Below are 26,814 nucleotides of genomic sequence, written 5' to 3' on the forward strand. Positions count from 1 at the left end.
TATGTTTTGAATGCTCCGAGTTGAAGTTTTTTGCACCCCAAGGTGTTCCTGGAAAAACGCAAGGTAATTAAATTGCTTCACTCTCATTAATACAAAAAGCAGTCTGCACGATCCGGGCCGAATCACAAACATTTGAAACGTTTTATTCACTTATTTTTTTAGAACATTCTTGCATTAGTCAAAGCTCAAGATCAAATGTATCTTTTAAACGATCAAAGCTTTTGGCCCAGATTGAGCCCCAGAACCTCAGCAGTGCAGCTGGTATTCAAGACACATCAAACCCCTTGCTCTTTGCAAAACGTCATTTATTCTACATCAGTGGTCACATGGTCCATACACAGGTATGATTAAGACTCAATGCTTAAAGATCAACACTAAGGGTTTGTACATTTACATAGTTAAGTAGTTTTGGTACAGTGGATCAGGAGGAACTTTGTGGCACACACAACACGTTAAAAAATCACCCGTTCGACTCAAGATACTTTTTAATCCAGTGTCTTCTCAATATATCTTAAAGGTAGGGTAGGTAAGAATGGAGAAAGCAGCTCGAGTGCGCTAGAATTTGAAAATACGCAGCCGGAAAGAATCTGCCCCTTCCTTCAGACTTCCTTCCAGAGCCCCTCCTCCAACACACACGAACGCGCACATGACCAATGAGGGCACGAGATAAGTTTGTGCACAGATGGAAGGCTGACAGGCAGGTAGGCCATCCAGTTATTTTAGCCGGGCCGGCTCAGATGATTGGTCGTGCTTTTTACAGTACTACGGCTTCCACAGATTATATTTTATTATGTATTTACTGTCAAAGCATTTCATGTATTCATTGCTATCGGGATGTTAAGAGCATTCCATGGAATATAACAAAAAGTGTATCTGAAATAAATTACATACCCCACCTTTAAGTTTTCTGCAAAAACTGTCAATGTATCTACTAAAAGAAATAGAAAACACTACATGAGATCTGATGGTCTACATCTTAAGTTTCAGAAGTGACTTTATATTTAATGCTGGTTTGGTAAACTTGTAATATCTCTGAGCATAAATAAAGGGTTCAAAATGCTACTTCACAAAACAAACACAAACTAACAAATAGACTTCTGTTTCGGGGGATTTTCCAACTATTTCTGGTCTGAATTCTGTCTCAATTAAAACCCTGTTTCATGAAATGGATAATTAATTAAGAAAACTCACTGATAATATGATGACAGTTTGGAATTAGCTATTAAATAATCCGTTCCTTTTGATAAAAACGATTGTGTTGCAGTAGATTTCTAACTTTTGAATGGCAATGTAAATAAAACATTCGATAATATAAACAGTTTATAATAATGATCTTATATAGAGCCATCCAAATTGCCGTGTTACAGGTGGGGAAACTTCAATTAAAGGCAATATGTGAGTTTTTAAGACAGGGGCCGATGCATTAATAACAAATGAACCACCAAAACACCGCCTCAATAACCTTTGTTTTGGTTAAAATCACACAGGAGTGTGTGTGTGTGTGTGTGTGTGTGTGTGTGTGTGTGTGTGTGTGTGTGTGTGTGTGTGTGTGTGTGTGTGTGTGTGTGTGTGTGTGTGTGTGTGTGTGTGTGTGTGTGTGACGGTGAATGGATCACTTGTTGTTGCCCCGGGACGTTCTCTGTTTGGTCATCGTCGTCAGCATCTGGCTGATGTACGAGGTCAGCAGGTCGTCCATTTTATAACCCTGAGAGGTCAGAGGTCAAAGGTCAGACACACTGCACTACGTACATGCTTATTCATCGGGATGTGTGGCTCTATTGCTTTTAAGTGATGTGCTGTTTAAGGTAAAAATGTTGTTTTGATTAATTCCCAGAAAACACCTTCTTACCAAAAATGACGCTATTTCTTGTTTTGTTTTTTGCCAAACTTCGTACAATTTCCCACTTAAAGTAAAGCTTTTTTAAGAACTAGTGGTGTAAAATAATTAAATACATTTGCAACATACTTAACTAAACTAATATTTCTATTAAGTGTTATTTAAAGTAGTAACTAAAGCACTCTGATAGCCACTGATAGTGTTGAAATGCACTATATAAATTACTTTGCCTATTTCTACAAATACTAAACATTTCTCTGCATTTATTTGACTTTTACTCCTTGTGTAAATCATTGATAATGCAGTACTAACATTATAATCTAAAATTGGCTCAACATTAACACACTTCAACAACATAAACACTTTAAATGAATGTGTATGTTTTCAGGTGTTAAATAGTATGAACTCCAGTTCCTCACCAGAGCGGTCTCACAGAGCAGCTTGCTGCCGCGCACCAGGTTCCCGATGGTGATGTGGAAATACGTGTTTCCACTGCTCCAGTTAGAGATCTTAGTGAAGGGGTGAGTGGTGAGGATGTCCTGCAGGAGGGGGAATAAACACTATGTTACAGTGCAGAAACAGGACCCTGTTCAAACACACCTAAACACAAGCAGATTCGATACTGAAAAGGTGTGCGAATTGTGAAGCTTTAGACGCAGTAATCTGTAATGAATGTACATTTACCTCTGACTACAGGAAATGTATGTTCACTAATATGTCTGTATTAAATAAATAAATGTACTACAGGCATGGGCGTCATTTCCACTGGGGACAGGGGGGACATGTCCCCCCCACTTTTCAAAATCCCGTTTGTGTCCCCCCCACTTTTCAAATGTGTTTTTTTGTTTTTTTTACGCAAGCGGTCATCGTGTGTGTGTGTGTGTGTGTGGCACGAGCGCATGTTGTGTGAGTGTGCGAGTGAGAGATAGCGAGAGAGAGAGAGAGAGCGCACCAGTTACGGGGGTTGTTGTTAGCATCTGGTGCTAGCTCGGAGCTAACGGAGATTAGAAGCTGTTTCTACAATAAGGAGAGGGAGAGCTCTCTCCTGTCGGACTGAGAGGCTGAGATAACGTCAGCTCAGGTGAGGTAAAGGACTCTCTGAGTGATTAGATTGTAACCTTTAGTCTAAGTTATCTCAGTGGGTCTCAAACGGTTTGGTCATCTATGTAGTGATTAATGAAATATGCATAAATAACTAGAAATAATGCAGACTAGGTAAGATACAGATAGGAGAGAGGCGTTTATCAAATATTTGTTATTGGTTGTGAGAATATTCTAATGGTTTTTTGGTTATTAAAATATATACAGTTCCCTGTTTTGTGTCCCCCCCACTTCTTAAACCAAAGTTACACCCTTGACTACAGGTAATGAAGTTCTTCCATCTTTTAAAAAGGAAAGATAAGAAGTCAGACTACAAGACATTTTTGGTCACAAACTGTCTTTCAGGTGCAGATGTGACGTAAAAAACACATTCAGTTTGTATCACATTCATATAAATGGTTGATCTGAATTGTTATGAGACTCGGGTAGAATTGAAGCAAGTAGTTCAGGGAACACATTTGTTCTCAAAATTGACCATAATATGTATTGGAAATGTGATGAATGTGCACCAACCTTAGTTTGAGGATCAATGAGACTGACTCCATGTTTGTTGATTGCTATCAGGAGGGTTTCTGGGTAATTTGGATCAGTTGTTTGCTGCAGAAAGAACAAAGTACCATCATTTAAAACAATCAGGGGTAAAATGTGACTAGACATTTGATTAAGTACAATTTTGAGGTACATTCTTCTTTAAAGGAACATTTCACACTGCAGAACTGCTCATTTTAAGAAAGAGGCCTGAGGTCTTTTTCCACATCTGACAAAAACAACATGCCGAAAATAAGCAACAGATCTTTAATTAAAATACTACTAGTGTGTTTACCTTGATTTCAAAGAAGGCCGAGCCAAACGTGGTCCACTTGTAGATGATTTTGAGGAAGGACAGTTTGGCTTCTTCTCGAGATTTCCCCGAGTGTTTGTTGAACAGAGACATGATGGACTGAGAGGGAGAGACAGAGAAACAACTCTGAAGACTTTAAAGCGTTGCTGTCTTCCTGCCTGGTGTAAAAAACATGCTGAATCTGACGTGGAATAATGTAAGAAACGTTCCCTCTTTGTGTGAGTGTTATCAGTCTAATTACTCGATTCTGATTGGTCCATTCAGACAATAAAAAATAAACAGAATAACGTTTCAAATAGCTAAAAGAACTTCAGACCATAAGGCGTGGAAGCGTGCTTGCTAGGGTCTTCGTATCTACTCTTTGACCTTATAATCAGTCATAACATCTATTTACGTGCGCTCACCCTCTTCCAGTCGTCGGGGGACAGGTGTCGGATCTGGTCCTGAGGGACGAGGTCTTTCAGGATCTTGGAGATGTTGATGAACTGAGATTTATCGTCCTCAAACTTCACCCTGTAGATCAGAGCGGCCAGCTGGTGCACCTCCTCCTTCAGACACTTGTGGTAACCCCGCAGGTACTTAGGGAGCTCCTGCAGAGAAATTTGGGTTTTTTAAACATAGAAAGAACATAACAATCACACATACATACAGTCACACATACATACAGTCACACATACATACAGTCACACATACAGTCACACATACATACACTCACACATACAGTAACACATACATACAGTAACACATACATACAGTCACACATACAGTCACACATACATACAGTAACACATACATACAGTCACACATACATACATACAGTCACACATACATACAGTCACACATACAGTAACACATACATACAGTAACACATACATACAGTCACACATACAGTAACACATACATACAGTAACACATACATACAGTCACACATACATACAGTCACACATACAGTCACACATACATACAGTAACACATACATACAGTCACACATACAGTAACACATACATACAGTCACACATACATACAGTCACACATACATACAGTAACACATACATACAGTCACACATACATACAGTCACACATACAGTCACACATACATACAGTCACACATACATACAGTCACACATACAGTAATACATACATACAGTCACACATACATACAGTCACACATACATACAGTCACACATACATACAGTCACACATACATACAGTCACACATACATACAGTACAGTCACACATACATACAGTAACACATACATACAGTCACACATACATACAGTCACACATACATACAGTACAGTCACACATACATACAGTAACACATACAGTACAGTCACACATACATACAGTCACACATACATACAGTCACACATACATACAGTCACACATACATACAGTCACACATACATACAGTCACACATACAGTCACACATACATACAGTCACACATACATATACAGTCACACACATATACAGTCACACACATATACAGTCACACACATATACAGTCACACACATATACAGTACACATACAGTCACACATACATACAGTCACACATACATACAGTAACACATACAGTACAGTCACACATACATACAGTAACACATACATACAGTCACACATACATACAGTCACACATACATACAGTCACACATACATACAGTCACACATACATACAGTCACACATACAGTCACACATACATACAGTCACACATACATACAGTCACACATACATACAGTCACACATGGGAAAATAACACTCCCCAGGCTCAACATCGAACATTCAGGGAAACCTCACAGAGTGAAATGTTCATATTCATCAATTTCCACTTGATCACTCTCAAGGAAATGCATCAACGTGTCCCATATTTCCTTACATTTATTTTCTTTCCTTTTGATCACATAGGTTAATTTTTCCAAAGCGAGACAGGACGCCATTTCCCGCAGCCACGTTGCAGGCGTAGGACCCATGTATTGCTTTTTTAAATGAATGAATAATAGGTTTGAAGACTGTTCTCTGAGCGCTGCTGCTCACCTGGTAGTAGTGGAAGATGGAGTCGGCCATTGTGTCTTTTCCCGGCGTGGTGTTGGTCCACAGCTTCTTCATGAAGAACACCTGGTACGTCAGAGAAGGCAAGACACCTGCACACACACACACACACACACACACACACACACACACACACACACACACACACACACACACACACACACACACACACACACACACACACACACACACACACACACACACACACACACACACACACAACACACACACACACCACACACACACACACACACACACACACACACACACACACACACACACACACACACACACACACACACACACACACACACACACACACACACACACACACACACACACACAGGTTATATGAACCCACAACAATGTACAAAACCTTTACATTCGACAGAATATTTGTGGTTGTTGCTTTTACCGTCTTTCACATGCCGAGCTTTCTTGATCCAGTCCGTCAGATGCCTCACAAAGTCGAAGAAGAAGTCTCCGTCGGGCACACTGATGACCTGGAAAACAGAAATATTTGGAGATATTTTGAGTAAAATATAATAATAATGATAATGAGTTTGTAACGTCAGCACGAGGACCAATTAGGAAATGTTCTGGAGCTTTTAATCAAATCACACATCAGATGGAGATGGGAAAAGTAGACTTTACTTCGATGAGAAGTTCTAAATGGACCAGGAAATTGTTTAAGCATTATCTGGTTAATTTTCAGGGTATATGCAGGAATCCTGAAGTCAAATGTAATACCTTTTAAGACCTTTTTTAAGACCCTTTCCATACATTTTAAGACCTCATCGCCACTTTGAGTTTTAACTGGTTACATTGGCGACACACTTTACCTCAGATTGACTATATACAGTATTGATTGTCCTTCCTCCTTATCTTCCAACCATTTGCGGTATTTTTGGAACTTTAAGTATTTTTGGAATTTAGGGTATTTTTGGAACTTTAAGTATTTTTGGATCTTTAAGTATTTTTGGAACTTTAAGTATTTTTGGATCTTTAAGTATTTTTGGAACTTTAAGTATATTTTGAACTTTAAGTATTTTTGGAATTTACGGTATTTTTGGAACTTTAAGTATATTTGGAACTTTAAGTATATTTGGAACTTTAAGTATTTTTGGAACTTTTAAGTATTTTTGGAACTTTGGACCCTTTCCATACATTTTAAGACCTCATCGCCACTTGGAGTTTGAACATTACATTGGCGACACACTTTACCTCACATTGACTATATTCAGTATTGAATGTCCTTCCTCCTTATCTTCCAACCATTTGGACGCAGACTTGCATTTCCCCATAACCATGTTGTTTAACAACCGGCGTAAACGGACCTTCGCGCGCTATCAAGCAGTGAGCGTGCGATGTCCTGTTCAGATTACGTCAAACCCAACGGGATGCCATCAATAAACTCCACAGAATCACACTACACACCTACGCAATGATTACATTCAGGCACACTGTAGAATACAACCTCTTTGGACAATTTATATACTTATCGAAAACTAGCTACAAAATGTAATACTTTGGAAAATGCCCTTTAATACTTTTTAATAGCCTTCATTTTCGCTAAATTGATTTATCAACTTTTAATACATTTTAAGACCCCGCGGACCCCCTGATTTTAATGAAAAATGGCTTTAAAAGTTTAGAAAATGCCAGAAAATCTTCCTCAAATCTCCTCTGCAGCATCATCGTAATGTCTAGAATCAACTGTGGGCTTAAATTAAAATAAATGTAAAGGTTTATAGCAATAATGATGCTGTTTATATTGTACCTTTGTCTATTAACACGACAGGTAAAGTTTAAACAGCTTGAATTCTTACTTCTTCTGCAGAGGATTTGGTTGAAAAATGAAATACTGTGCATCATAGATTCTGGAAACAAACATCATCTTCCCCTCAGGTACTAAAAAAGATGTTGACTTTGATCCAGATATCCAGATGTTACCTTGTCAGTGATCTTCACGAACAGACTGAAGCCCTCGGAGGATTTGAGCAGCAGACGTCCGGAGATGTTGTGACAGAAATCTTTTGCCTTCGTGCTCGACTCCACTTCAAACACCTGCAAACACACAGGAGGCTTTTATATAATTACTGCACGTATACAAAATGAGTAAGAGGATGAAAATGGGAGAGAAAAGTGTGTTTTTATGGCAAATATGTTCACAGTAGCACAGAAGGTGCCATGGAAAGTATATTTTGATAAACATTAAGGAATAAGGAATGTTTTTTTAATAATTTCAAGCAAGTAAAAGGATTAAAGGTCACCTATCATGCTATTTTTAGGCAATAGCATAGGTCTCAGATATATAAAAATATATAAAAAACATGTCTATGAAGTGTTTTGCTCAAAATACCAAACAGATCACCCATTCTAGCCATGCCTCATATCCCTCTGTTTCACTTCCTGTTTCAAAAGTGCTGATTTGGGGTATAAAGCTTTAAAAAAGGAGGGGTCTGAGCTCACGCGGGACCCGGCAGCTACTGTCTAAACTAAATACTGCCGTGATGAAACGCCATATCATGGATTATCAAGGATTCTCTCTGAAACAGTATGGAGCTCAAAGGCTTTCTCTCTTGCCGGTTATACCACAAGGTGAGTTCCTTTTTATTTCCTGCTTCTTCACACACATGCTCTCCAGTACAGGTTAGCTCTGAGTGTTAGCGATGCTAATGTAAACACCGACCATATTACGTCCAAAACAGTCGGGCATTGTTTCTGATAGCAACGTTTCTGATAGGGCCGTGGGTCCACATTTCAGATATTACGTCATATCGGACGCAAATCTGGATCAGCTCCGTTGTTCCCCCGTTTTTAGAGATTTGGGTACGGAGGAAAAGAGAGAGGGTTTTATTTCTGACGCTGCGTGAGTTCCCTGACACACCGGGGACACACATTTTTGTATAAAGGACATCAAAAAGTGCATTTTGCATGATAGGTCCCCTTTAAGTTCCAATGTTTTTAGAGGAATCATTAAAAAACATAGATGATGCTAAAAAAAAGATCTCTGATAAGAGTTATAGCCCTAACACTTTAAACATGACAGTGAATAAGATAATATTATCCTCCATAAGCTTTGATTCGTAAGCTGCTTCAAACATTAGGTAATTAACAATGATATAAATGTTATAAATTCAACTTTTAATATATGAAAGCAAGAGGAACAGTTTGATATTTCTTCTTTTATGAATAACATTGTCTCACTTTATTTAGACTTGTTTTGAAATGGCAAGTACCAGCTCCATATATGGTATGAGTTCATGGTAACTGAAGTTATAATGTGTTAGGTAATTATATATATTTAGCATGTTACGTCATCACTGACCTCGTCGGAGTCATCAGGAAAATAAACCTTGTGGAAGATCTGCGTGGTTTTGTGCTGGATGGCCTCCACCTCCACCAGGTGAGGAGGGTACTTCCTGGATCCATTTCTGAAACACATGGTAGACAGGAAGTAGAATTATACTCTGCATAATATAAACGATACGATATGACGATACGATAATACTTTAATGGTCAGATCAAGTCTGAAATTTGACTTGCATCACAGCAAGAAAACATGCTCAAAGGGCCTTTTCAAGAGGATCAGAGGTGTGTGTGTGTGTGTGTGTGTGTGTGTGTGTGTGTGTGTGTCACCGTAAGGCCTTCTGGAGCCGCTGCATGCAGTCCGGAGCGAGAGGATAATGTTTCTTGGCCTGGAGGAACTTCTGGACGTGAGGCAGCAGGATGTTACTGGGAGGAAACAGACCGGTGCACAGCCACAGCAGCTCCCAGCCCTTCTCCTCACTGTACCTGCACACACACACACACACACACACACACACACACACACACACACACACACACACACACACACACACACACACACACACACACACACACACACACACACACACACACACACACACACACACACACACACACACACACACACACACACACACACACACACACACACACACACACACACACACACACACACACACACACACACACACACACACACACACACACACACACACACACACACACACACACACACACACACACACAATTGTAACACAGTGACGTACTAAAAGGTCATAATACTTGTTGAATAATTGTTTCAAAACGACCATCTTTGACACCTAAAGTCGATCAGGCTAATTAAGCTGCACCTATTTACCTTTTTATTATACGATACTGGTTTATCAATTTGTGATGTGGCTTTATACCAGAGGTGGAAGAATAACTCAGATCCTTTACTTAAGTAAAACTAGAAAAACTATGGTCTTAAAATCTAATATTATAACATCCTGTTTTTATCCCTAACGATTGTATGTACTGTAAGAGCATTTAAACGTTGTAGTTTGTAAACGTAGAACCATTTGTAAATACTTAAAATACTGGTGTGTGTGTGTGTCAGTGTGTGTGTCAGTGCGTGCGTGTGTGTGCGTGTGTGTGTGTGTGTGAGTGTGTGTGTCAGTGTGTGTGTGTGTGTCAGTGTGTGTGTCAGTGCGTGCATGTGTGTGCGTGTGTGTGTGTCAGTGCGTGCGTGTGTGTGTGTGTCAGTGCGTGTGTCAGTGCGTGTGTGTGTGTGTCAGTGCGTGTGTGTGTGTGTGTGTGTGTGTGTCAGTGCGTGTGTGTGTGTGTGTGTGTGTGTCAGTGCGTGTGTGTGTGTGTCAGTGTGTGTGTGTCAGTGTGTGTGTGTGTGTGTCAGTGCGTGTGTGTGTGTGTGTGTGTGTGTCAGTGCGTGTGTGTGTGTGTCAGTGTGTGTGTGTCAGTGTGTGTGTGTGTGTCAGTGCGTGTGTGTGTGTGTGTGTCAGTGTGTGTGTCAGTGCGTGTGTGTGTGTGTGTGTGTCAGTGTGTGTCAGTGTGTGTGTCAGTGCGTGTGTGTGTCAGTGTGTGTGTGTGTGTGTGTGTGTGTGTGTGTGTGTGTGTGCGTGTGTGTGTCTGTCAGTGTGTGTGTGTGTCAGTGCGTGTGTGTGTGTGTGTGTGTGTGTCTCACTTGATGCTGTTCTCAGTGAGCTGTTTGAGGATCTGACAGAAGATCTCGTCTTTGAGCGGCTCGGCCTTCAGAGCTCCTTCAAAGATCTGGTCTGTGAGCTCGTTGACGGAGCGCGCCCGTTTGGACGGGTAGTCGCACATGTACTTCATCAGAGGTGCAAGGGTCAAGGACAGCAAACAATCATTAAATACTTCTTAAATACCATGAGAGAGGGGACGGGAATCTAAGATTCCTTAACACTACATCACACTTTGTTTACCTGACAACAAGTGATGTCAACCATAAATAAACAAACTCAGAAACCTGAAAGTACCGAATTGACCCGAATATTTTTGACTCATTTTTATAAAGCTTTTCTCTGACTGTTTACATTTTTAAGGCGGTCTTTTTGGGCTCGCCATCTTCTGACGTTACATTCAGTAACACCATATTTCTTTTCTCCTCGACAGTTGTTTGATGACTGCTTCGTTGATCACCATTATCTTAAAATTGGCATCGTAACTTCGCCTCTCTTGTTTATTAACAAGTTGGTCTCTGTGTCTCTCCATCTCTATCTCTACCTGTTGCTGTGTACTGTACTTTAAGGCCTAGGCTCCACGAGGACGAAAACGGGTTGAATCCGCATATTTCTCATGCGTATAGCCCTTTAAGCTCGACGACGCCGTAAGGGAAACGTAGAAACATACCCCGCAAACGACAACGGGTCCAAAGGTGGATAGATCTGGGAACGGAGCGCTCTGGGGGGTCCAACGGGGCCGTGGAGTCGCCTATACGGTCATGCGTTTCATAGCCCCGCCTCTCCCCGCCTCTGCTGCTCACCTCCGCAAAAGTACACTGCACACTGAATTCAGATTATTTATCTTTATCTCGATATGAACATAAACGCGAGTGAAGTCTAATCTGACAGGACGGAGACACGCAGCTCCTCCGGCTGTGAAGCAGCGGGAGCAAAACACACACTTCAAGTCAGATCACCACCCTTAGCTATTTTAATTACCTCTCAAACTACCTAAACTAGTTATAAATATGTTTATTTTTATTGTCGGGTTTACTTACTGGATCAGCTGCTGCATGAGGAAGCATGAAGATTTAAACTTTAACACACATTGACTGGCGAAAAACTCTGCCCGGATCCCTCCGCCCCCACCGCCCCCACCGCAGCCATGACAACCATTCTTCTTCGCTGCTTTTGTGGAGGAAGTTGCTGCTTTTGTGGAGGAAGTTACAGCGCCACGTACAGGCTCGGCATATGTACTGCAGCTTTTCCAGCGTTTGGATGTAAACGGAGCCGTCTCGTGGAGCTTGACACAATCCGGTGTATATTGCGTGGGGACGGAAGGTTTTTTGCGGTTGCGTTTGCGTTACTCCGATGCGTTTTGCCGTATTTGTTCTCGTGGAGCTGGGGCCTAAGACGGTGTCTCGCTTGGGGGAACACTCGTTTGGCGCCATCTGTTGCTGTGACTGTGTAATTACATTTATTTCTAGGAAAAAAAAAACGTCTTATATTCGGGTCAATATGGTACTTTATTCAAATGCATGGTAAATCATGCATTCGTCTCAATTGACATATCTTTTAAGTACGCGCACATGACCAATGAGGGCACGAGATAAGTTTGTGCCCCGATGGAAGGCTGACAGGCAGGTAGGCCATCCAGTTATTTTAGCCGGGCCGGCTCAGATGATTGGTCGTGCTTTTTACAGTACTACGGCTTCCACAGATTAAATATTTATATGTATTTATTGTCAAAGCACTTCAGATATTCATTGCTATCGGGATGTTAAGAGCATTCCATGGAATATAACAAGTGTTTCTGAAGTGAATTACATACCCCACCTTTAATGTATCTATAAAAATGACCTTTACTGGGATTGTCAGAAGAGTGTGAATCCAAAAAGGGAGAGGGTTACTGCAACAGTCGATAAGGCCCATTATATGTATGCATGTATTTGTTTAATTATGGGAGAGGAAGGTGTTATTCTGAGAAAAAACATAATTAAAAAGTATTCTGTTCGGTAAAAAAAGGGTGATGATGCAAAAATATAACCAGAGGTGGGAAGTAATCAGTAAAAATACTTCGTTACTGTACTTAAGTACATGTTTCTGGTATCAGTACTTTACTCCACTACTTATTTTTCTGACGACTTTTTACTTTGACTTCTTACACTTTGAACACAAATACCTGTACTTTCTACTTCTCACATGTTGAACACAAATACCTGTACTTTCTACTTCTCACATTTCCCAAACAGGCTGGTTCCTTTAGTTTGAATGTGTGTTTGGTGGCGTGATCATTATTATTTAGAGTCATTGCGTGCCTATTGATTTGAACACGATCCGTGTATCCATCATTTCCTGGTCTTCTCTAAAGAAGAGGGACCAATGAAAACGTTGTCATGTTGCCGTTGTTCAGCATGGAAACATTCATTAGCTAACAATGACATTATTGTTCTATTAATATAAAGGGAGGTCAGGTACTCTTTAAAACAGCTGCTAGTTATGGGTACTTTTTACTGAAGTACATTTCAAAGCCCTCTTTACTTTGACTTGAGTAAAGAAGTTTAGTCAGTACTTCTACTTTCACCAGAGTATTTTTAAACACGAGTAGTACTTCTACTTGAGTAAAGGATGTGTGTACTTTTGCCATCTCTGCATATAACACATATACAGATCCTAAAGGATATCCATGAATGCGAGGCAGGCCTCCTGGGAGAGCTCCTGGTGGGCGAGCACCTTCTTCAGCAGCGGCTGTTTGATTGGCTCCCGGCTGCAGCTCCACAGACGCTCCTTCCCCCGAGACTTTGGGTTCATCACCCTGCTCAGAGTGCTCTTCGGAGGAGGCCTGGAGACCAGATAGAAGAGGGTGAAATACACATTTATAGATACACTATATACTTTATGTCTGTATGCAAAGGATGCGGAAACTCACCTGAAGTAGTCGTAGGAGAACTCCTCCAGCGTGTAGGCTTTAGTTCTGTCCTCGATGTCGGAGACGCTCAGCTGAGACGAACCGATGGACTCTCGCCTCTGATTAGGAGTCATCGTCACCAGAGCCTGAGGAGGAGAGAGGGAAATGGAAACACAGAGGTCCGAGTTAAAAGACAAATATATTTTCAAGTGCAAAGTGAACATCTCAATGTCGCTCAATCGTTTCTGATTCTGATCTCCTGTTCTCATAATAATAAAGCTTTATTCACGTGCAGCTCAAAGTGCTTTACAAAATGGCACACAATCACAAGTTCAAAATAAACAAGAAATTCACCTCAGATCAGATTTTAAAACCTTTACAGATACAAGTGTTTTTAAACATATCATCCACAGAGTTTCACATGAGGGATGCAATGCAAGTTAACGAGTATAATGTGTGTTTTTAAAATGTTGAAGGGCTTATTTGAAACTGCAAACAGAAAAAAAGGTGCATTGATCGTTTCTAACTGACTACAAATCTGATATAATACATGGAGCATGGTTTTACGTCCATGTTCCTTTATACACACAGTCTATGTTTGCATCCTCTCCCCTCACCACGATGTCGTACTGCGGCCTGGTGAGGCTGGGCAGCAGGTACACGCAGTCAGCAGGGAAGTCTCCTCTCAGTTTCGTGCGGTCGTTGATCCCGTGAGCCCAGCCCGACGTCATCACCTGATCCCCGCTGTGCTCGTCCAGGATGATCAGATCCCCCTTACAGAAACTCAGGAAGGTGGAGTCCACCGCGCCCACTGAGGGACGAACAAGACAGATGAAGACTGTTTAAATATATATATATGAAGTCTCGCAGCAAATTCAGAATCAAAATACTTCACTTTTCCTGTGGGCTTTTAGTACAAAACACAACATTAATGCACACAATGTACACAATATCTTCTATAATATCTATTTTATTTAATTCCAATTCCATTTAAATGTAAATACTGCTATATTTGACTATATCTTTTAATGTTATTATAGTTTTCTTAATATAGTTTTCTATCTGTGTTTCATCAAGTCAAATTCCTCGTACGTGTCAACCTACCTGGTAATAAACCTGATTCTGATTCTGAACCTATACACACGTTTATTTCAATATATACAGAGGTGTTCTAGTATTAATAAGAGTGTTGCAATGCTTTCAGACACAGTTAAATGAAGCTTTGTGTCTCACCAGGGTTGGGGCAGTCGATCAGTCCCACCACGTACTTAGACCTCCTCCTCAGACCCTCCAGGAAGTCCACCACCAGGTCTCTGATGTCCTCAGCGTTGTTGGAGGTGAACGTGTACTCGTCTCCTTTCACCGTGGCCAAGGTGAAGCTCTGGCCCTGCAGCTTTCCCCCTCTGAGGGATGGGGATGACATTTCAATCACAGGCTTTCCTTGATGCAGAACGAGGATGTTTAATTAGACATTATTCTCTTCAATCAAAGCTATGATGTGAAATCCAGAAACATTGTTTGTCATATTTGTTAGTCAAGTTGAATTTCCTGACAGCTATTTATACATAAAATACAAAAGCAAACAGTGGCTATGTTTTGTGTTTGAGTTATTCATCAAATTATTTGTTTACAAGGATCATTTTGGGTTGAGTGGCTTTGGCAGGAGGCCTCAAAATGAATATTCATTTGACACAGTGGAAGTTTAATCCCTGACGCTTTAAGGTCACGGTTTCAAGTTTCAAGGCTTTTATTGTCATGTGCACTTTCGCTAAAGTGTGTCAATGAAAACGTAAGTCCCAGGCTCCTGCTACAGTGCAACATGAATATAGGACATACAACAAATAAAACCGATACAATAGTGTAAGAGAATGTTTTGAGATGTGCAAGTAAATACAAATCAAATGGTGTTATGGTACCTGCTGCTGGACACCGCAGTGATCTCTGGGAAGGAAAGCTCCAGCAGGACCTGCTCCTGCTCGTCCACAAAGTAAACCCCGGTCCAGTTCACCGCCACGATCACATCGTTCTTCGGCAGACTGGGACCTGAGAGGACAGACGGTGGTATGGAATAGATCAGTGCTTCTCAAACTTTTTTCAGTAATGTACCCCCTTTGAAACATTTTCTCAGCCAAGTACCCCCTGACCGACCCCGGACATTTTTGACAGAAAAAGCCTATATAAATAATTACAATATAGTGATGTTTGATTTATTAACTCCTTCATGCATGAATTACAACAAACTAAGGATATTTGTATTTTTTCCAAGGAGTTTTTCAATTGAAGTAATATATGTTTAACAAACCAATGAACAAAATGATATATTATGAAAAACTATAAATACAATACACAAATGTAACATGTTTATATGAGGACCCCCTTAGTGGTTCTCGGAATATTTTATATAAAATTGTGTTTTCTATTTAATTTATTGTACTAAGATTATTTTTGTAATCATGCATGGTATTTTTTTAATGAACCTTTTTATTTATTTTTATCTCACGTACCCCCTGCAGTACCCCAACGTACCCCTAGGGGTCCGCGAACCCCCATTTGAGAATCACTGGAATAGATTATATCTTTATTGACATCATACAAAGTACAACAAAATGTCTTTGGCAACTCTCACTGCAGTAAAAAATAGACACAATAAATAAATAAGAGTGGTAAAAGCAGAGGTAGTAGCGATGACAGCGCAACGAGATAAAAATAAATGTCAATTTGCATATTTACACTTACAGTAGTTTTTCTAAAATAGTAGTGGTTGCAGTCTTTGAGGGGTGGTGTGTGTGTGTGTGTGTGTGTGTGTGTGTGTGTGTGTGTGTGTGTGTGTGTGTGTGTGTGTGTGCCTGTTGATGTATCGTGATTTTAAGGGTGTCCATTAGTATATATAAAGGAACATGGAAGTAAAACTATGCATCACATGTCCTTTTTTTTTATAACTAATGCTGTTGATGTATCGTGATTTTTAAAAGGTGTCTATTATCATCTGGCCGGGACAACAGCTGGAAATTAGCAATGTTGGCTGAAGCTGCTCCATTTACTGTGTTTTGTGACAGTTGATCAATAATAATAATTCCTTATATTTATTATAGCGCTTTTCAATGACTCAAAGCGCTTTACAGATACACATTACACATACATATCATACATACATGTAATGGTCATGTACTGTGGACAATACCCACAGTACACCACTGATGACCAAACGCACAGCCCACTGCGCCACTCCGCCCTATGATCAATGGGGCTGTCCACGACACTTTAAAGGGGACCTATCATGCAAAATGCACTTGTGTACGTCTTTTCCACATGAATATGTGTCCCCGGTGTTCCAGGGAACTCACCAAGTGTCAGAAAACACAACCCTCTCTATTTTCCTCCATACCCAAATCTCTAAAAAAGGGGCTGCAACGGATCTGATAAAAACTGATCCAGATTTGAACACTGTCCTGACGTCAGGACGGTGGCGCTACGGCTATTGGGCCAACTCCACCAATCAGGAGGAGACAGCCACGGCCATTGCTGTTCCAAAGCGCTGGAGACGCTGTAGTACATATGCCAGGCCAGTAGGTGGTGCTGTTCTCACTGAATCAGCCCTTGCTAAAACAGAGCTAAAAAATGTCAAATTGAGCAAAATGAGGCTTGGCTAAAATGCATGATCTGTTTGGTATTTTGAAAAAAAAAAAGTTTAAATATGCCTTATATAGGTATGGTCCTACACCATATTATTCAAATATAGCATGATAGGTCAACTTTAAAGTTTAAATAAATAAACTAAACTAAACTAAACAATGAAACTAAACATTCCTACATGAGTCAGGACAACAGCGTGTTTGGGTAATTAAAGGTATTTTATGGATCCAGGGAAAGAGGGTCATAATGTGAGAAACATGTCAGAATGTACAAGATTAAAGTAGGAGAAGAAAGCACATTTATGAAGATAAAAATCACACTTTTTGGGGGGATATTTCCCCTCAAATGGACCCAAATAGTAAACAAGACAGTTGTATGTGACCAACCTGAGAACTTGAAGGCCTCGTAGAAGCGTGAGAAGAGTAAAGGCCACTTTAACCGAGCAAAGTCCACCACGTCCTCCTTCACCTTCTGAGTGCTCAGCCTGCGTTTACTGTGTAGTCCCTGCACACACACACACACACACACACACACACACACACACATACACACACACACACACACACACACACACACACACACACACACACCACACACACACACACACACACACACACACACACACACACACACACACACACACACACACACACACACACACACACACACACACACACTTTGAGTTAGTTACTGTCACACAGCTACACACACACAGTTGTCAGATGTTTCAAGTTTCAAAGCTTTATTGTCATGTGCACATTAGCAGTATAGATATGTCAATGGAAAACTTAAGTCCCAGGCTCCTCCAACAGTGCAATATATATATATATATATATATATATATATATATATATATGGGACATAAAACAGATAAAACAGATACAATAGGGCAAGAGAATGTTTGGAGATGTGCAAGTAAATACAAATAGGATAGAAATAGTGCAAGAAGAGTCTATACAAGTAAATGGAATATGATATATTAGATACATAATTTGCAAAATGCAATCAGATGAATGTTTAAGGATGTTATGGTGACGTTTACCTTTTTGTGGGCGCTGACGATGAGCTATTTATTTGTTTTATGTCCTGTATATATTCATGTTGCTCTGTTGGAGGAGCCTGTGACTTGAGTTGTTCATTGCCATACCTACACTGTAGCTGCTGTGCACATGACAATAAAGCCTTGAATCTTGAAACACACAGTTGTCAGATGTGGTGATTTTTACCTTTTTGTGAGCGCTGACGATGAGCTATTTATTTGTTCTATTTCCCATATATATAAATTAGGGCTGTCAGTCGATTAAAATATTTAATCGCGATTAATCGCATGATTGTCCATAGTTAATCGTGATTAATCGCAAATAATTTTATCTGTTCTAAATGTACCTTAGAGGGATATTTTTCAAGTTTGTAATACTCTTATCAACATATGAGTGGACAACTATGCTTTATATGTTTGTTTATTATCATTTGAACATTACAAATATTCTCATGAATATTAAACACAACAACCTGGAACCTCTCTCATACAATAATACAGTGTGTGTGTGTGTGTGTGTGTGTGTGTGTGTGTGTGTGTGTGTGTGTGTGTGTGTGTGTGTGTGTGTGTGTGTGTGGAGACACTGTGATGGATCGTTGGAGCTATGTGCAGCTCAAGGCACATATGCTCGAACGGGAGCTGCCTGGACGCTGCAATCATGTTGCGCGCACTATCCGTGGTGAGTGTGCTGACTTTTCGTACAATGTCCCACTGTCAGGCTACCTGCATAAAGTCAAGTGCTCGGCGCAGTTGTCGGCGAAATGTCGCTCCTCTGTTTTCATTGAAACAGCTCCTTATATCCGTTAGCGCAGCTAGCTAGCCCCAGATGCTAACAACAACAACAACACGTAAGGTGTGCCTCGCTCGCGCGAGTCGCGCCACACATACACACACCCTCCCGGTCCTCCCGATGGCCAGTCCAGGCCTGCCGGTGAGCATGGAAGTGTGGTCTGCCACAAGCGGGCGGCAGGAGCGGGGCTGTCAGCATCAGCTTGTAGATGGTATTTTAAACTCGATGCGCTCTGAAACTACGGGGCGGCCGAGGACAAAAAATACACATGCGTTAATCGCGTTAAAATAATTAGTGCCGTTAATTTTTTTTTTGCGTTAACGCGTTATTAACTTGACAGCCCTAATATATATATATATATATATATCTAGTCTTTTTAATTTTGATTGTACAATGCCATGTCTTTTTATGCTGCTGCAACACAAAAATGTCCCACATCAATAAACTACTATCTTATCTTATCTTATATGTTGCTCTGTTGGAGGAGCCTGTGACTTGAGTTCTTCATTGCCATACCTACTACATGCCTTGAATCTTGAAGCACACAGTTGTCAGATGTGGTGACGTTTACCTTTTTGTGGGCGCTGACGATGAGCTGCTGCCACTTCTCGGTGGTCTTGGTGGAGGAGATCTCTCTGTCGGGGATGTAGGACGGGACGAGGCTGAGCAGACGATCCTGGAGGACCTCAGCACCGTAATCCACGAAATACTGCTGAGAGGCCAGCTCTGCAAGGTCCTCCTCCTGGAGATACACAGGGCAAAGAGACCAGCATTAGGAGGTAACATATATGATATATGTGCAGTTATATTTGCTGTAAAGTGTCCTTACTGTAAGGTCATTATTATATGTACAGCACTTTGGCTTGACCAAAAATCGTTTTAAAAATGTGCTATATAAATAAAACTTGATTTGATTTGATTTGATATATTTTGCTCACCTTGTATAGATCTGTATTGAATTTCAACTTGGTTTCATTACGGGTTAATCTACTGATCACTTTTTACAGAAATGCATTGATTCTTGCTTTATAAATACTGTGAAAATAGTGATAAATAATCACATCAAAACAAAATGATTTATAGAATTCTTTTTACTAGAACCATGATTTTCTAAACAGTTCTGCTCACCCTCTCGCAGCGGTACTCTCCGAACTTCACGCCCCGTACGACCTGCTGGTAGATGAGGTTGGTGGCGGTGTGGTCGTCCTCCGGGTCGTGCCAGGGGTTGAAGATTTCCTTCCTGAAGAACAGCCTCCAGGGAGCGTTCCTCTCCTGCGCGCCCTGCTCCTTGGCGTACTGTTCGCACTGAGACACGGCGTCCAGCACGTGGTCGCTGCCGCTGCCGAGAGACGAGACCTGGAGGAGAGCAAAAAAACATATTCAGATCCTTCACTTCTGAGAAAAGACTGGTAGTTAAAGTCAGTCAAATCTCACTTAATTAAAAGTATGTTTCTGTTCATTATGCATCAGATGTTTTCTGTTAAATGCTTCTTTGTACTACTAATTAAATGTATTGGGAAATGGGGAATGGCAACCAATGAATGAGGGGATTCCCCTGCTGTAGATAATTAATCTTGTGGTCATTGTAACTCCTTTATATACGGTTGGGTAGTTTAATCTGCAGAAATGCATCATATTCTGTAAGATCTCCGTGTGTTGTAAGCTTTTGGAAGTAAATCTAAAAAAAAAAGTAATCTTTTCATGAGTTTCTCAGAAAAACAGCCCTGTTTTCAGCTTTGTGACGATGCATTTTGCTGCTGTATCCAAGAGGCTTTCTAAAGACTTTAAGAAGGAGGACACATAAGGAACACTTCATCCTTCAGTTTATCACACACATCCTTTACCAGGGTATATGCAGGAGTCCTGAAGTCAAATGTAATTCCTTTTAAGACCTTTTTTAAGACACTTTCCATACATTTTAAGACCTCATCGCCACTTGGAGTTGTAAACGGTTACCTTGGCGACACACTTTACCTCACAGCCTGTGACCTAAGATTTTCATCGACATAACAACTCTGTAGCTATGTTCGTATGACAAATAAAGAACCTTGAACATTGACTATATACAGTATTGATTGTCCTTCCTCCTTATCTTCCAACCATTTGGACGCAGACTTGCATTTCCCCATAACCATGTTGTTTAACAACCGGCGTAAACGGACCTTCACGCTATCAAGCAGTGAGCGTGCGATGTCCTGTTCAGATGACGTCAAATCCAACGGGATGCCATCAATAAACTACACAGAATCACACTACACACCTACGCAATGATTACATTCAGGCAGACTGTAGAATACAACCTCTTTGGACAATTCATATACTTATTGAAAACTAGCTACAAAATGTAATACCTTGGAAAATGCCCTTTAATACTTTTTAATAGCCTTCATTTTCGCTAAATTGATTCATCAACTTCTAATACTTTTTAAGACCCCCGGACACCCTGATTATCATCTGGTTTGGTTTATAGTTTGATCTCATTTCCTGGTCTCACTTATCCTCTCACTTCTCACTTATCTCCTCTTCTTATTATCCCTGGTCTCACCTTGTCGAACAGCGCGATGTACAGCGAGAACCCGAAGCGGTCTCTCAGGTTTATTTTGTCAGCGAGGGCGTTGCAGAGCTCCGAGGCCGTGGTGGCCGAGTCGGCCAGAAGAGTCTTGGTGGTGCCGTCCATGAAGGTCACCGGCAGCATGATGGGCTTCTTAGATTTAGTGGCCTGAGGGGGAGAGATGGGATTTAAGTCAAAAATATTTGATTTGATTTATTTCGAACGTGTAAAACAATAACTATTTGCGTCAGGTTAGTGCTGACGCTCACCGCTGAGTACGCACTGACACACACAAGAGAAGTCAAAATATAATAACACATACCTTTACAGACTTACTACAAATACCAACAAATAATAATGATAATGAAATGAAACATGATCATTATTATACTGTACAAACGTAAGCAGTGTCAAATTGATAAACACAAATATTACTTAATTACAAATTATATATAAACAAACGATCTACCTGATTACACATCTGAAAAGGGGAGAGAAGAAGTTTACACTTATTCTCCCAAAAACTAAATTATTAACATACATATATATTTTCGGTACCACTTTACAATAAGACTACCCTTTTTACGAATAGTTTGTAAGTCATTTATTAATTAGGTTGTGAACACTTTATAAATCCTTAATAAGTTTTTATAAGACATGAGATAAACAGGGCAACTGTGACCGGTTGCTTGCCAAATAGTGAGCCCACATTTATCTGTACTGCTAAGCCTTATATTGGCTACCTAGCATACTTCGTCTCCTTCATCAGCCAGCATCCTTGGTGTCTGTTGTTCACTGAGTTGATTCTCGCTAAGTAGCCAACATAAGGCTTAGTCATCTTGCCGAATAGTGAGCCCACATTTATCTGTACTGCTAAGCCTTATTAGAAATGGTAGTAACTCATTAATAAATGTGAATATGTTTTATTATTACATGTTATTACATGTCACTTGTTAGACGCTTTTATCCAGAGCGACTTACATACTCAATACTGTGGACAATCCCCACAGGAGCAATTTGGGGTGAAGTGTCTCAGGGACACAACGACATGCTGACTGCAGTGGGACTTGAACCTGTGCTCCCCTGATCCGAACACCAGCGCACTAGCCCACTGCGCCACAGCCTCCCATTAATAAATGTGAATGTGTTTTACACTTTACATTAAGGCTCCCTTTTGGCAGCTATACATGTTAGTAACTCGTAAATAAATGGTCATAAAGAGATGCCAAGAAACATCAAGATGGATGGGGGGGGAATCAACTCAGTGAACAACAGATACCAAGGATGCTGGCTGATGAAGGAGACGAAGTAAGCTAGGTAGCCAATATAAGGCTTAGCAGTACAGATAAATGTGGGCTCACTATTTGGCAAGATGACTAAGCCTTATATTGGCTACTTAGCTTACTTCGTCTCCTTCATCAGCCAGCATCCTTGGTATCTGTTGTTCACTGAGCTGAAGTAACCAATATAAGGCTTAGTCATCTTGCCAAATAGTGAGCCTGTGTTGATGTATGAAAACTATGTTAGGACTGGTTTATAAATGGTTCTTAATGATTAATAAAGTGTTTACAACCTAATTAATAACCTGATTATAAACCCGTCATGAATCCTTTATAAGGGTAGTCTTATTGTAAAGTGGTAACAATCATTATTACTACAATAAATATATAATTATATTATTCTTCTACGTTATATGTCATATTTTACAAGAAAAATATAAAAGACTATATTTTTTCATTCACCATCGAAAATACATTTGTTATTGAAAAACAAACGAAACAATATTTAATCAAAAACTTTTAATATGATGGCTGACATGAAGAATATTCCAAGTGATATGAAGCCACCCAGCTTTCTTCACTTGATTAATGATTGCTGATCACATTAACTGACTTAAAATATAAGATTAGATAAAATGGAAGATTATTTATCCCCGCGGGGAAGTTGAGGCGTTTATAGCAGCAGCAGCAGCAGAGTGAAAGAACAGGATTCAAATAAGGTACATATACATACATATACAAATAATAATACAAAAAGTATTTGACCTGTAGCTCCAGCCAAGATGGCGGCTGAGTTCTGGTTCGGTTCACAAACGTCCTCCTCAACCTTTCCTCACAATATGGAGCGTAACCAGGGGGACCGTTGATCAAAAACCTCCGTAAATACTGACAGGAGAGGGAGAGAGAAACAAACCATTAGATAGAGTTAGAGAGACAGAGGGATAAATGGTTTTCGTTATGGGATCGATGAAGATTAGACACTGGAAAGGAATACAAGTCATTAAATGCTTTTGAGAAATACATACAACTACATTTTTTGGGTTAAATTCCACCTGAGTAAATCATTTTCTTAAAAGTGTAGCTTCAGTTTTCACCGCTGAGTTTTTATATTTTTAAGAATGCAGTTCAATCTCCAATTCCTGATTATTTTTTTGTATCATTCAGTGTGGGGGAAACTTCTGAAGCAATAGGAGTCAGGACTCAGAGAGACACGATGGAGAGCTGGAGCTTTGGTGGCAAACACTGACGGTTTATTTGGAGCTTCGCCCGGAGAATTCACAAGACATGTCACGGGCCACGGGTTAAGCCTGTGACTTAAGAATTTCATCGACATAACTACTCTGTAGCTATGGTTGTATGACTAATAAAGAACCTTGAACCTTGAACCTTGGTTGACCACACGGATGAGATGCCACAATCAATTCTGAAGAACCCTCCTGTAGCTCGAGGTTTTAACTAGTTCAGAGTGTAATAATCAAGATTCTTCATTAGTGAGGCAAAACAAATATGGACCCTGAATCTAACCAGAGCTGTCGTCCATAGAAAAGAATGTGCGCCAGGGAAGCTACGTTCCTAAAAAGAAGGGCTTCTATCAATCAATCAATGTTTATTTATATAGCCCAATATCACACATGTTACATGTGTCTCAGTGGACTTCACAGTTTGTACAGAATATCAGTATGACAATACGACACCCTCTGTCCTTAGACCCTCACATCGTACAAGGAAACACTTCCAGAGAAAACCCACAGCTTAAAGGGAACCTGGGAGAAACCTCAGGGAGAGCAACAGAGGAGGGATCCCTCTCCCAGGACGGACAGACGTGCAATAGATGCCGTGTGTACATCGAAAAGATAATACATTTACAACATAGGTAGACCATATGTTTGGAAATGCATGTGTCTATAATAAGAAGATGAATCCACGAGGATGTCAACAATCCTGTGGGAGCCATCAGGGAAGTAGTATGATGAGCATGAGCATTCACTGCTATCATTCTTCAACACCTGAGTTAACTCATCAATAATTACAAACAAATTAATTATTAGAGAAAAGCCAAACATATTCCTCTTAATTTCATGAATTAAAAGTTCAATTTATACGCCATAAAATGCATATTTGTATGAAATAATGTTTGAAGCAGCTACAGCTTACAAATCAAAGCGTATGGAGGATAATATCATCGTATTTACTGTCATGTTCAAAGTGTTGGAATAACTAGTATCAGAATCCTACCAGAGACACTTATGAGTCTAACTTTAACCGACTAACCAGGGATTCAGAGATGACCTCCAGTGTTTCTAAGCTGTACTTTCACATTGCATTGGAAGTCATTCCTGCTATATTTTGAGGTCTGTTACCTTGACGAACTTCTCTGAGGGGGCGAAGCAGCCGACGCAGAGCGACAGCAGGATCCAGCCTCGAGCGTGGCTGCTCTTAGACGAGTTCTGAGTCAGCTGTTTGCAGATCTGACAGTAGATCTCATCCCTGAAGACACAGAGCAACAACAGCTGAGCAAAACAATACCCAAGATCTCTGATGGAGTGACAACTGCAGGATCTCAGAGAGGGCAAAAGTACACACATCCTTTACTCAAGTAGAAGTACAGATACTCGTGTTTAAAAATACTCTGGTGAAAGTAGAAGTACTGACTAAACTTCTTTACTCAAGTCAAAGTAAAGAGGCTTTGAAATGTACTTCAGTAAAAAGTACCCATAACTAGCAGCTGTTTTAAAGAGTACCTGACCTCCCTTTATATTAATAGAACAATAATGTCATTGTTAGCTAATGAATGTTTCCATGCTGAACAACGGCAACATGACAACGTTTTCATTGGTCCCTCTTCTTTAGAGAAGACCAGGAAATGATGGATACACGGATCGTGTTCAAATCAATAGGCACGCAATGACTCTAAAGAATAATGATCACGCCACCAAACACACATTCAAACTAAAGGAACCAGCCTGTTTGGGAAATGTGAGAAGTAGAAAGTACAGGTATTTGTGTTCAACATGTAAGAAGTAGAAAGTACAGGTATTTGTGTTCAACATGTAAGAAGTAGAAAGTACAGGTATTTGTGTTCAACATGTAAGAAGTAGAAAGTACAGGTATTTGTGTTCAACATGTAAGAAGTAGAAAGTACAGGTATTTGTGTTCAACATGTAAGAAGTAGAAAGTACAGGTATTTGGGTTCAAAATGTAAGAAGTAGAAAGTACAGGTATTTGTGTTCAACATGTAAGAAGTAGAAAGTACAGGTATTTGTGTTCAACATGTAAGAAGTAGAAAGTACAGGTATTTGTGTTCAACATGTAAGAAGTCAAAGTAAAAGGTCGTCAGAAAAATAAGTAGTGGAGTAAAGTACTGATACCAGAAAAATGTACTTAAGTACAGTAGCAAAGTATTTGTACTCCACTACTTCCCACCTCTGCAGGATTTAGAAACACTGCAGCCTCCACTAGTCTGCGTTTTGTGATGACATTAAAAGGAATTAAAGAAAGTAAATATGCAGTTTCTCTCGGCTCACCTGAGGGCGGGTCTTAAGATGGCGTTCCCGATGATGAAGTGGAGTTTCTCCAGGTTGGAGGTGGGTCTGTCCTCCAGCATGCTGTTCCCCTGCAGGCCGTAATCCCCCTCCGTCAGACGTCTGGTCACCTGAAGCACATTTTAAACAAAGAAAAAAACGTCTTAATTGATGTGCTCTGAGAGTCCTCACACTGTCCAACAACTGCTGACACTGGTTATGGGGACTCACTGAAGTCTCCCAGGGGAACATAATCACGAAACCAAAATTA

At 40.3% G+C, this 26,814-nt stretch overlaps 1 protein-coding gene across 1 annotated transcript in view; it reads right to left on the reverse strand.

Annotated features, from left to right (window-relative positions):
* Positions 1–1,605: 1,605 nt before the first annotated feature.
* Positions 1,606–26,814, reverse strand: part of LOC117469904 (unconventional myosin-VIIa-like) — a 64,490-nt gene continuing 39,281 nt past the window's right edge. Inside the window, exons 26-48 of the mRNA XM_034114376.1 lie at positions 26,547–26,674; positions 25,383–25,509; positions 23,788–23,907; positions 21,737–21,910; positions 20,320–20,547; positions 19,763–19,933; positions 17,749–17,866; positions 15,646–15,772; positions 14,963–15,132; positions 14,347–14,540; positions 13,751–13,875; positions 13,506–13,663; positions 10,824–10,977; positions 9,473–9,628; positions 9,162–9,267; positions 7,784–7,897; positions 6,246–6,333; positions 5,816–5,922; positions 4,184–4,369; positions 3,762–3,878; positions 3,452–3,535; positions 2,257–2,376; positions 1,606–1,705 (exon numbers count right to left, since the gene is read on the reverse strand). Coding sequence (XP_033970267.1) covers positions 1,613–1,705; positions 2,257–2,376; positions 3,452–3,535; positions 3,762–3,878; positions 4,184–4,369; positions 5,816–5,922; positions 6,246–6,333; positions 7,784–7,897; positions 9,162–9,267; positions 9,473–9,628; positions 10,824–10,977; positions 13,506–13,663; positions 13,751–13,875; positions 14,347–14,540; positions 14,963–15,132; positions 15,646–15,772; positions 17,749–17,866; positions 19,763–19,933; positions 20,320–20,547; positions 21,737–21,910; positions 23,788–23,907; positions 25,383–25,509; positions 26,547–26,674 — 3,165 coding nt within the window. The 3' untranslated portion in view covers positions 1,606–1,612. The remainder of the gene's footprint in view (positions 1,706–2,256; positions 2,377–3,451; positions 3,536–3,761; positions 3,879–4,183; positions 4,370–5,815; positions 5,923–6,245; positions 6,334–7,783; positions 7,898–9,161; positions 9,268–9,472; positions 9,629–10,823; positions 10,978–13,505; positions 13,664–13,750; positions 13,876–14,346; positions 14,541–14,962; positions 15,133–15,645; positions 15,773–17,748; positions 17,867–19,762; positions 19,934–20,319; positions 20,548–21,736; positions 21,911–23,787; positions 23,908–25,382; positions 25,510–26,546; positions 26,675–26,814) is intronic.

Source organism: Trematomus bernacchii, unplaced genomic scaffold, assembly GCF_902827165.1.
Source record: "Trematomus bernacchii unplaced genomic scaffold, fTreBer1.1, whole genome shotgun sequence".
In the NCBI taxonomy this organism is placed as follows: Eukaryota; Metazoa; Chordata; class Actinopteri; order Perciformes; family Nototheniidae; genus Trematomus; species Trematomus bernacchii.